The sequence below is a fragment of the Oryzias latipes genome, chromosome 8 (assembly GCF_002234675.1).
Source record: "Oryzias latipes chromosome 8, ASM223467v1".
NCBI classification, from domain to species: domain Eukaryota; kingdom Metazoa; phylum Chordata; class Actinopteri; order Beloniformes; family Adrianichthyidae; genus Oryzias; species Oryzias latipes.
Window position 1 is genome coordinate 3806125 of NC_019866.2, and position 11433 is coordinate 3817557.

The window sequence follows — 11433 nt, forward strand, 5'->3', positions numbered from 1 at the left end:
GAAACATGGCTTTTTTCAAAAGGATGATTAAACTGTTTTAATAACATTATAACTTTTGAATTAATTTTTTTCACAAGTTATTGAGATTGTCTTTAATCCAAAGGTATGTTGTTTTCATAGTAGTGGATTAAATATGGTATTTCTTATTGCTTTGTGTTAAACTTTAGCTCTGACCGACTTCTGCATTTAAGAAGCAGACTCATCCTGTAAAAAAATTCAAGTTGTTCCAACTTAAAATAATTTGTAACCTGGCTGCCTTAAAATTTTAATTTAAGATAGCAAAATATTTGTTGTTATTTAAACTCAATGATAGTATTTTCAACTTAAAAGTTCAAGTTCACATAACTTATTGATTTGTTGTGCGTACTTAATGTTGTAGTTGAAAAAAACATATAGTTTGTTGTTTCAACAACACAAATCAAGTAATCACAACTCAATTTTAAATCTGGCTTACACATTTATTTAAGTAGTTTGAATTTAGTTGTAAGTTGACATTATTTAACAAATTAGTTAGACTTAATCAGAAAGTTAGTTGAGAATACTTGACTTCCTTTGTTGATGTAATAAAAATATTTGTTTATTTAACTTAAAAAAAGATTTTTCTTAAACAAAGCAATAAGTGATATAAACTTTATCTTTTAAGTTTGGGAAACAAATCGATAGGTTGAAGTTACTTGAAATAATTTGCTAGATTTAATCAAAATCTTAAGGCAGCCAGGTTACAAATTATTTTAAGTTGAGTCAACTTGGGATTTTTTACAGTGTGCAGTGATTCACAAAAAGGGGTGTTTGCATTGTTTTTATGCTGTTTTTAGCCACCTCGGTAAGCTCCTCCTCCAGAACATTTTTTTTTGACTTTTGTCAAGGATTGTTTTATTAAAAGGTTTCTTAACATTGTTTTTAACTGAATTCTAATAAATTATATTTTAAAACAAACCACCGCCTCTGCCTTGGTTTAGAGCAGGACCTGCACCTGCCTTACTTCAAAATCTTTTCCTGGGGCCCAGCAGCCCCAGGTGGCGTTGTCAACCCGTTTTCTCGTGCTGCCACATGTACATTTTGTTCGCTTTTGAGGAAGTTTTAATTTCAAACTGTACCCCATTGTTCCCGTTTCAGTGGCACAAATATGACTTTTACCACATGCAGGGTTGAGAGAAACAATACTTTGTACAAGAAAATGAAACTATTTTCAGTCATTGCTATTTTCGTATTGCGCAGGACCTTGTGATTTGTGTTTTAATGCAGAATTTTTGTGATATTCAAATTAAATTTTACTTAAAAAAAACCTTAAACAGTGCATTTATTGTAAAATAAACATCTGATCCACAGAGCCCAATTCTGTGATTATAAGTGTGGCCTAACAATGATTTCTCACACCTCCTGGTTGTCGCAACCTTTTCTAAAATTATTTCAATGTATTATGCAAGTCAAAACTGTTATGACTGCATTCCTTTTATATGTACATGGCTTTTATATTTGACCTATAAAACAAAGCTTCACGGTTCCACGAAGCACCTCCTGCGGTCCCTGCCCCCCTTTCTCGTCGTTCATCATCCTGGTTTCAACACAAGAAGGTGTGGACCTCAGACAGGTGGGTTGGAAATCTCCTTGGGAGTTGTTTGTGTTAAGTTGAGTGAGGGAGAAAAATGTCGGGAGTTCAGCTGACTCACTTCTGTTGTGGTGGAAACTTGGGATTGAGAAATGACCATCAGCATCATCAAAATGCTGTCTCAACACTTAAAGACATGGGGTGGCTGTTCTATTTGATAAAAGGTGACAAGAAGAATTTATATATATATTAGGGGGTGTAATGCACACCCCTCCTTCCTGAGGTTTTTTTCTCTTTTTTCCTCCCTGGAATTCTATGTTTTTCCTTACCGAAAAGGAACTCTAAGGGCAGAGATGCCCACTCTAGTTTAGTCTGTTTAGTTTAGCAATCAGCCATTTAACTTTATAACTGATTTTATGTGTTGTACAATTAATGAATCCCGTTGAGACAACTGTGTTGTAATATTGAGCGATTTAAATGAAACTGAATTAAATTAATGATTCGTTTTAACGATTCGATTCCTATAATTTGTGGTTGCGATTCGATTCGTATTCGATTTATTTGGAGCGATACGATTCACTGACCTAAAATGGATTCCAGGTCATCTTTGGCCAAAAATTCCACCAGTGTGACTCAGAGAGAAATACCTGAACAGTGCAGGGGAAGGTTTACAGATGATCTGCAAGATAATCAACTATAAATGAAATATGTGCGCAAACAAACCAGTAAACAAGAATGAAAGTCAAATTCATTCATATTTTAGCTTCAGAAAGTTCAGGCCACTGCCACCGCAAATAACCCAAAGGGGAGGTTATTGGAACATTCTACTACACTGTATGGTCACATGTTTTTGCTTCATTCAAAGGATGGACTGATCATTTTTTGCTGCTTCACGTGTGTGTGTGTCGTCTGCTGTGATTTTTACCTTATAGTAAAGTAAATCCTTTATCCAAATGTTTCAGTATGGATATAATCCATGTATTTCTTTTTAAAATGATTTTACAATTGTATATAGATTTGCGTGACTTCTCTGCTTTAATGCAAAGGCCTAAATACCCCAGCTGGACAAGCTGATACTAGTTGGTTCCAACTCTTCAGGTTGAGCTTTTCTTTTTTTTTTTTTGAGCCCCTCCCTCCACCTGCTGCCCTTCTTAAATACTCTGACATTGTTAGACGCAACACAGTTCTACAGTTTAATAGAAAACTGAATCTGCAACGACCCACAAAAGGAAAAACTTCAAAACTTGACCAATTGTTCAATCTTAAAAAAAAGGTAAGAAAATTCTTTTTTATTCACAATATTGTTTTTTCCTGCTCCAAAAAAAGTTCTACAGGTGTAGGAAAAAGATCAGAAGACAAAAGAAAGCAGGAATTCTTTGTAAAATTGCTTGAATTTTGTGGGGAAAAAAATAACTTTTTTTTTTGAGAGTTTAAAAGCAAAAAACAGACATGAACGCTGGCAATTTTAAAAGTATTCCATCACATTCATTTTTTCTGATTTGTTGGTATAAGAAATAAAGTTTGTAAAAGATCTAGATTTAGGTTTGTTTCTCAAAAAGTTTTTACATAAATATTTTTCAGATTATTTAAAAATTAAGTTTTATAAAAAAAAAATTTTTTGTCTGTTATCCTATAATTACAGGAGTGTTCAAGGTTTTTTTTGATACTGTTTTAAAATGTAAAAATACTAAAGGCTTTCAGCGTCTTTTGTACTTTTTATGAAGATCCAATCTTTTGTTTGTTTTTGTGAAAAATTAAAAAAATCTGGATGAAAATGTTTGGCTTTGAAAAATATACATTAAGTAAATCCTGGGTGAGATTATATAGGGAGAGATTTATTTTCCTAAATTAAATGTAGATTTATTTTTATTTATTGCCCGATTAAAGAAAAGAGCTTTAGTGTTTAGGTGGTTGTGAGGGTGTGGTTCTTTTAGCCTGAGGTGGAGGGAAAGATGCTTACAGCTAGATGGAGCAAGTCTGAACAAGCCTCTGAGGAAAAAAAAGACAAGTTCTGTTCCTGGAGGCAGCAATTTTTCTGATTGCTTAACTCTCTCCCTTTAACCTTTTATATATATATATATATATATACATAAATATAAAAGAATAAATAATTTGATATTTATACAACTAAAATTGTTCCCTCAAAAATGATCTTTTTTCTCTGAATGGAGAGTTTTCTGATCCTCTTATTTCTTGTTTTCTCCTCAGCTCCTCCTCCGCTAAAATGGGATCTTCTGCCGTCCAGATGGCGTGCGTGGTCCTCGGGGTCATGGGACTGATCGGCATTGTGGTGGCCTGCATTCTTCCTCGCTGGAGAGTGTCGTCCTTCATCGGCTCCAACATCGTCACGGCACAGGTGAGGAAAGGTTCTCGCGTTATGCTCAAAACGTCTCAGAACGGGGGCTTGTGGTGATGCTGAGGTTCTCGGTGTCTTTGTGGGAGCAGAACTCCGAGGAGGGCCTGTGGATGGAGTGTGTGGTGCAGAGCACCGGCCAACAACAGTGCAAGAACTACGACTCCATTCTGGTGTTGCCCTCCGACCTGCAGGCCGCCCGGGCCATGACCATCATCAGCTGCATGCTGGCGGTCCTCAGCCTCCTCATCATGTTCTGCGGCGCCGACTTCACCACCTGCATTCAGAACGAAGACGCCAAACCCAAGATCAACCTGGTGGGCGGGGTGGGTCTGCTGCTGGCCGGACTGCTGGTCATCATCCCCGTCAGCTGGTCCGCCCACATCACCGTGAGGGACTTCAACAACCCGCTGGTCCCTGCCAGCATGAAGAGGGAGATGGGGGCCTGCATCTATTTGGGCTGGGGCGCCGGCGTGCTGCTGCTTCTGGCCGGAGGTCTGCTGTGCTGCTTCAGCCGGCCCAAATCCAGCAGCCCCGGGCCAACCGCCAAGTACTACAGCAACAGCGCTCCCCCCTCCAACAAAAACTACGTGTAGAGTCCTTCAGAGAGGGGACGAGTGTTGAGAGAATGGAGGAAAAACTGGGACGCAGAGATGAACCCAGTTGTTGATTTCAGGAAAAATAAGTGTTTGTTCAAATGTTGACTCCAAAAATAGATTTGTGATAATATCTACACTGTTTTCCTTTTTGGTTTTGACATGCCTCATAAAGGAGAGGCTACACAAAAACCCTCATTGACTCCACAAACATTTGAGTTTTCCTGAAAATCAGATCAAAAACCTGGAAAGCACAGATCTGCCAGCAGATACTAACCATGATTATCTGTAAGCTAGGAAATGCAAGGATTTAAAGCGGCTTTACAGGCACAGATTTAGATGATCTGCTGTTTTTCTCTTTGTTTGTATTATTTGTTGTCAGAAAAATCAATCACAAACAAAAATCACCTCAGTAAGAATATCTGTGCATCGTTTTCTGCAATGATTCCCTCACATTTATGCTCATTTTCTATGATAATTGACTGAAATGATGACAGTTTGGTCAACCTAAACGGATGTTTGTGCGCATTTTTAAGATGAAAAAAAAGACATTTTGAAAATATGGAAGACTTTATTCCAAATAAAATCATATATTTAAAAAGGAAGTATTTTTATTTTAAATTTAATTGGTCACTAGAATCAAATAAATGAATTCTCAAACTGGAAAGGTTTCACATCTGTCCTAATCTATCCCTTTGTCTCACTTCCACCCAAAGTGAACGGCAGTTTCTGCGCTCTGTCAGGTTGTGCTCCTGTGTTTCCATCAGCTCTTCTGATGCATTTTCTAGCTTGGAGGTCTGTCATCTTTAATGCTTGCTCTCCAGCTCCATCACACGCTTGGTCAGCTCTTCTATCGCAGCTTTAAGGTCCTTCACTTCCTTCTTCAAAGACTGCACCTCCTGGGAGACAGAAAGGCAATTTTGCAGCATTGATTTACTCAATTTACTCTAAAAATAAAGAATTATAAGCAAATCAAGTGGGAAAAAATGTATTTTTTTGAGAGTGAAAAGAGTCCAACATCAAAAACTTAGTAATGATGGCTTTTTTAAAAAGCTGAACTATGTCAAAAACATAAACATTTAAGGTTTTAGGTCCAAAAAGGCTCAGTCAGGAAAAAGAACAAAGAAATCACCCCGCTGCTGTCCGGCTGAGTTCCCGCTGAAGCAGTCGTGGTCTTCAGGAGACTCTTGTGAACTTTGAACTCCTTGGATTTGGTCGTGGTTGCGAACCCCTCCTTTAGAGATATCAAAACCGGAGGAGCGTCCTTCCCTGCGAACCACTCGTCGGCCTCGGCCGAAGGCTCGGAGCCGAGGGTGTCGGGGTACAGATCCTCCTGAAACAGATCCGACTACACAAGCCGGAGAGGGCAGAGCAGTGAAGAAGACGTCCATGACAGCTTTCTGAAATTTGTCTGCCTAAACCGTACCTTGCGAGGTACCGTCATCACAATGGGCTCACATTTCCTCTCGTGCAGTTTGTAGAACCTGCAGGTGGAAAAAGGTTCATGTTTCAGGAAGTTCGGTCAGGGAAAGGGGAAGCAAATGGAGAGTAAACACACTCCAAAATGTTTGTTTGTTTGTTTGTTTGGGTGGATCCTACTTGCAGCATTAAACTGGTGACACACATTGTTAAAGACCCACTCCAATCACCTATTTTCAAAGTGGTCTTTTAAATATGATTATGCTGTTTTTAGCTCAAAGCAAAAAACCTGTTGTTTCTGCAGAGCGGCAGGAGTTCATTAAAAATTCCCCTCTGAGTGACCCATAACTGAGAGCTCTCTGTTTACATGCATGGGTTCTTATTGGAGCTGTCCAGTCAAACAGTTTTGAGCCAGATACCAGCTCAGATGAGGAAAACAAAGACTCACATGGATCTATTTGTCTGCAAGAGGAGGCATCGGCATAAGGCACAGCAGGGAGCCTGTGGCCCCCGCCCAGAGTATTTTCTACGTCACGAATACGATCTTTTTCAAACTGCATTTATTCGTCTGCTCTAAAGAAATACTCAGAAATGCAGTTTGAAGCTCATTTTTCTTTATCATCATTAAAAAAATGGCACAAAAACATGCTGAAAACACCAAAAAGTTGTTTGTTATTTCATTAAGCTTCTTTTACTACCTGGCAATTTCACATTTGTTGATCTCCAGGCCCCTCTTGGGCATCCAGCCCATCCCCTTCTGGCTCTCTTTGCTGCTGTAAATGGACAGGTAGTGGATGTAAGGAGCCTCGTCTGTCACCTCAAAGTAGCGGATGCTGCTGTCTCCCTGCGGTGAACAACAAACAACTGAGGCGTCTGCATCAGCGCGGGCCGAGCGGCGGTTTCAACATCAGCTCCTGACCTTGCCACAGAGGTAGACCACGTTGGTGTCTGGGTCATAAAAGGGCAGGAGGACCCCGCTGCTGGTGTCCAGCTCCTGCAGAGTCAGCGGCTCGGAGAAGTTTTTCTGTAATCAAACAATCAGAGGAAATTTTACTTTTAAATGTCTCTTAAATGTCTCTAATACACACATAAAACAAGCCCGTTCTGCAGCCCGGAGGTAAGCCTGGGCCTTGTTTAATTGAGGCTGACGTGGCGCCTCACCCATGTTTCAGTAATCTGCTTGTTGTGAAACAGTGTTGTAAGACATACATCAGTATTAAAGTACTAAAGTTAATCCCTGTAGACAAATGTCCAGCTGTCTAGATTGATGTGTGAAACTGAAGCAGCTGAAAATGTTCTTAAACGACATCCAGCACTCCAGCATCACTTCTCTGAACAAAGCCCGGATGCTTCAAACAAACACGGAAAGATTCCCGTTCCTTTGCAGGGACTAAAAAGTGGAGTGGGAGAGTTGGTGGAGCTCACCGGATCCCACAGCGCCACCTGCCTCTCGCTCATCCGGCTGAAACCGGTGCTCAGGATCTTCCCGTCAGACGTGAAAACGGCTCGGATGGGCCTGGAGCCCTCGTGAGGCTTCTCCCGCTCCTGCAGGTGAGAGGCAGAGCGGAGGAGGCGGGGTTAACGGAGACACAACACTTTGAAACAGTAAGTAAACAAAATCCCTGTTATTGTTTTCAATAAAAATAAAATGAATGAATTTATGATTTGATGGATATGAGCTTCTATTATTCAAGCGCCTGCGACGGACAAAAATCACAGAAAGGGTTTCTTTTAAACTAAATCTTTTAAGTTAACATAAGAATAGCATGGAGATAAGATAGCAGAGTCCTCTGAGCGTTTGGGTGAAATCACAGTTTCTGTGGTCAGAGAAGGAAGCGTACATAGAGGACGGTGCCCTTTCGGGGGTCCAGCACTCGCAGCGCCTTGTCTTTGCAGGAGGTGAGAATCTGGGATCCGTCCCTGTTCCAGCAGGCGCAGTAGATGAGGTCAGTGTGGACGCTGTCGATCCTCACGGCCGCTTCCCCCCGAGCCACGTTCCACAGGATGACCACATTGTCACAGCCTGCAGGGAAAGAAAATTCAAAAACACTCGGTGTTCGGATCGTTTTCACAGCAAAACGCTTGAGTGGCTGAAGAAAAAGTTTTACAACTCAGCTCTGTATGCAACAAGCAGAATAGGGGAGATGGTTACCGTGGAAACCGTGAAAAAAGGAACAAAGCATTCCAGGAAGAGGAAAAAAGTCTTAAAGTTGCTTTGGATGAGTTCTGCATTACAAAATAAAAGCTTGGGGGGAAAAAGTGGAAGTTCATTATTCTAAATATAATCTGCTAGAGGCAGCAGATACACACATTTGTTAATAAAATGACTGTTTATTTATCTTGCTATTTATGTAATTTGAGTGTTGTTTAAACGCCTCTCTGGTGAACGTGAGCTTCACCTGCACTCATTAGCACATTGTGGGCGGTGGGGTGCCAGCTCAGGATGCCAACTCGCTTCGAGTGGCCGTCCAGCTTGACCACCGGCTCTGTGAGGGACGTGGTCAACCCCCCCTCTGGAATCTCCCAAATCTGGAGGGAAACGATGGATTTATCAGCACAGTTTTGCAAATTTGTACCAGAAAAAAAATAAAAAATAAAAACCTGACCTACCATGACACTGCAGTCTTCAGACCCACTGGCAATGATGTTGTCGTTGTGAGGGCAGAACTCGATGTCCAGAACCGGACCTGTGTGCCCACACACAGTGGGGTAGGACATGTCGATGCGTCCAGTCTGCAGGAAATCATGGAGAGGAACGCTGACAACAAACCTCTGGTTCAATTTAGAGTATTAAAAACCAGAGAAAATGGCAGGTATTTCTTTACACAAAAAAACTGTGTTTAGATTTTCTATAACAGATTTCTCTGCAAATATTAACACATTTTTTGAAAGTTGAAACGTTTCAGCAGGTAAGAATCACATGAATCTTTGAGACTGAGTGAATAGAGGAATTTTTAAAGGAAGCAAGAGCGGCAAAACCTAAAATTAGCAGAAATTTACGGCTCATAACCATTTCCAGTAAGAAAAACAGGAAATGCAGAAAACACCAAGGTGTGAAAACAGAACCTAACAGCTGTGGACTGACAGATAATAAAGAGCATCAAATCCGATTTTATTGCTCTGTTAGATAAGATGCTAATGAGCAGGTGCCTGAGGGAGCAGACGTTCACATGCTCAGGTGAGGATTGAGGTCGACGTTTTGGAGGCATAAAAAGCTCGGGTGCAACCAAGCACTCCTCCGGTGACTGTAGAAAGAAATTGGGTAGAGGCCACATCCTGTCTATCTCCACTGAGCTGACAACAAACTCCTAATATGGTGAAAACTGCATGTCTGAGTGACGTGTAGACAGACTGAAAGACTAAATCAAACTTCCTTCTTTGCTTGAAGGTGTGAGGCTGCTTTCCAGAAGAAGACACATCCTTCTTTTGGAAAGTCTGCAGGGGGGGGGGCTGACATCCTCCCTCACCTTGTTCAAAGGAAGCACAATGAAGGCGCCCCCACCACTGGCGTCCACGATCATGGCCACAAACTTGGGGTTAACGGAGCAGAAGTTGCTGTCCCAGGTCATCTGGGAGATCCGGATGTCGTCGTAGCATTGGTCGGCCTTCACCGCCTGGCCGAAGACGTGACGGAACTTACTGGTCCTCACAACCTTCCTGGACATGGTGAACTGGGAAGAAGATGCAGGTGCTTTAAGGTGAGAGCAAGTCTTCACTGACACTTTTTGTCCCTTTTATGGTCATGCTGTCGGATTCAATGTGGAACCAAAGTGACAGACTTAAAGCTGACACTGCTGTAGAGACACAGGAAAGTTTAAAAAAACAAAAAAAAAGGGAAGCCAACGCTTTCACAACTGCTTCCTCTAATGCCTCTTTTGTCTCCCGTTTGTGCTTTAACGACACATCAGAGTGGACAAAAACGTGCAAAAAAAAAACCCATAAAAGACACACAACATGCTCTGGTGACGTGTTTGAGCCCCACATGCAGTCAGCCAAAAAAGGTAAAGCAGCTGCCAGAGATCGGTTACACCACATCCTGCAGGGTGAGCAGCAAAACTCCAAAGCTTTCACATGAAAACTCATCCCACCATCAGTGCTCTGCTCTAAAGCTCTGCGTCAAAGACCTCCAAAATGACGCAGAAAACAAAGCACCAATCGGTCTAACAGCATCTTAAAAAGCTGCAAGACAAACCTTTGCATCGTTAAAGAAAAAAACAAATGCTTGAATGGCTGCAATTTACCTCCATTTGCAGATTTGACTTCCTGGACTGTGCGGCCGCGCCTAACTTCAAACCCAGAAGTGCACAACTGTTGAGCTGCATGTGCATCACAAGACCTGGAACTCTGTCTAATTTAATAACTCCTCAGAGGGAGCTGTAATTTTGTCAAGCATGTCCGTAATCTGCTCGTGTCACCGTGTCATGGGAAAGTTAAGAAAACCCGCCGGTGATTCAGAAGAAACCACATCTTCACCTTCCATGTCTACCAGGTGCACTGAAAGCTGTGTGAGATGCTGCTGCAGGCCTACCTGGGGAGCTTCAGGGTCGAAGGCAGCCGGAGGAGATTCAGGAGTTCACCCAACACCCTGCCAACCAGAGTGACGGCTCACAGGAGACGGCGGCTTAATGTACATCACAAAGTGACATGAAGGAAGTGAAAATTTCAAATGAAGGTGGAAGTGGGAGGTGTCTTCTGCAACTTTGTGCTCTTGAAAAACGGCAGAGGGACGCGAAATGAGAAATACGGATGTTTTAGATTAGAAAGGGATTTGAAAAATGCAGACTGATTCTGCGGATACAAACCAACGGTTTTCAGGAGCAAACCAGCTCTGAACTCAGAGAGCAGGAACACAAATGTGACTGTTATAATAGCAGAGGTTGATCCTTAAAATCCTGCAGACATGCAGAGTCCAGCCACTGTCACAGGCTGCTGATGGTATTTGAGTAGAAATAATGTGAATATAGGTCATTTTTATTTATTCTATCACCAAGTTGGACCTAGTAAACAGACATTCTGCTGTATAAAGACCCACTCCAATGAAAACTGTGTTTTTTGGCATTTTTCTCATGATGGAGGATATATATTTGGGGAAATTCAGCTTTAAATTGCATTTCTAATGATTTTTTTGTGCAATTAGTCTTAAATCGAGAGCGGACATAAAAATACAGCTGAGAAAAGATCGCAGAAAATACGGCGGGTGGGCCATAAGCCCCCTGCTCCGCTTCATTCTGATGCATCCCCCCCCGTAGACGACTGGATCCATAAACGTTTTTGTTTTCCTCGTCTGAGCTGGAATCTGGATCAGAACTGTACTGAGGAATAGCTCCAATACGGCTCGCCATTTTTGCTGCATGGCTAATGTTAGGTTTCAGACGTGAGGGGCTTTAAGCTAGCAGGAGAGAGTGTATGGATGACGGGAAGGGGTGGCGGCGTTGCTCTGCACCAACGGTTCCGCCCACAACTCGGAAGTGAGTTTCTAAGGAACTCTGCAGAAACTATGCCCTGGAAAATGACAG

General features: G+C 41.7%; 2 protein-coding genes and 1 long non-coding RNA gene across 3 annotated transcripts; 2 read left to right on the plus strand and 1 right to left on the minus strand.

Annotated features, from left to right (window-relative positions):
- The first annotated feature begins 2706 nt into the window (after positions 1–2706).
- On the plus strand, positions 2707–5092 carry LOC101170187 (claudin-4-like). Its single transcript, XM_023957355.1, has 3 exons — positions 2707–2822; positions 3758–3905; positions 3995–5092. The coding sequence occupies exons 2-3, from the start codon at positions 3774–3776 to the stop codon at positions 4496–4498; spliced, it is 636 nt and encodes a 211-aa protein (XP_023813123.1). The 5' UTR covers positions 2707–2822; positions 3758–3773; the 3' UTR covers positions 4499–5092.
- LOC101170433 (coronin-1A) lies at positions 5054–10578 on the minus strand. The gene is made up of 11 exons (XM_004071173.4): positions 10446–10578; positions 9385–9588; positions 8528–8650; positions 8317–8446; positions 7759–7940; positions 7343–7462; positions 6837–6941; positions 6616–6761; positions 5925–5982; positions 5631–5846; positions 5054–5397 (listed from the first exon to the last, which is right to left on the minus strand). Exons 2-11 carry the CDS (start codon positions 9580–9582, stop codon positions 5305–5307), a joined length of 1371 nt encoding a protein of 456 aa, XP_004071221.1. The 5' UTR covers positions 9583–9588; positions 10446–10578; the 3' UTR covers positions 5054–5304.
- LOC110015451 lies at positions 9507–10765 on the plus strand. Its single transcript, XR_002290647.2, has 2 exons — positions 9507–9615; positions 10407–10765. It is a non-coding gene; the product is annotated as an uncharacterized LOC110015451 (long non-coding RNA).
- The last annotated feature ends 668 nt before the right edge of the window (positions 10766–11433 follow it).

Bases quoted from the DNA above. Each gene is read 5' to 3' on its own strand.
- LOC101170187 (XM_023957355.1), top strand. From the start codon at position 3,774: ATGGGATCTTCTGCCGTCCAGATGGCGTGCGTGGTCCTCGGGGTCATG. The intron at 3,906-3,994 runs GTGAGGAAAGGT...TTGTGGGAGCAG, and splicing joins CCAACATCGTCACGGCACAG to AACTCCGAGGAGGGCCTGTG.
- LOC101170433 (XM_004071173.4), bottom strand. From the start codon at position 9,582: ATGTCCAGGAAGGTTGTGAGGACCAGTAAGTTCCGTCACGTCTTCGGC. The intron at 6,762-6,836 runs GTCAGGAGCTGA...TGTTCACCGCAG, and splicing joins TGGTCTACCTCTGTGGCAAG to GGAGACAGCAGCATCCGCTA. The intron at 5,847-5,924 runs GTACGGTTTAGG...CGGCTTGTGTAG, and splicing joins TGATGACGGTACCTCGCAAG to TCGGATCTGTTTCAGGAGGA.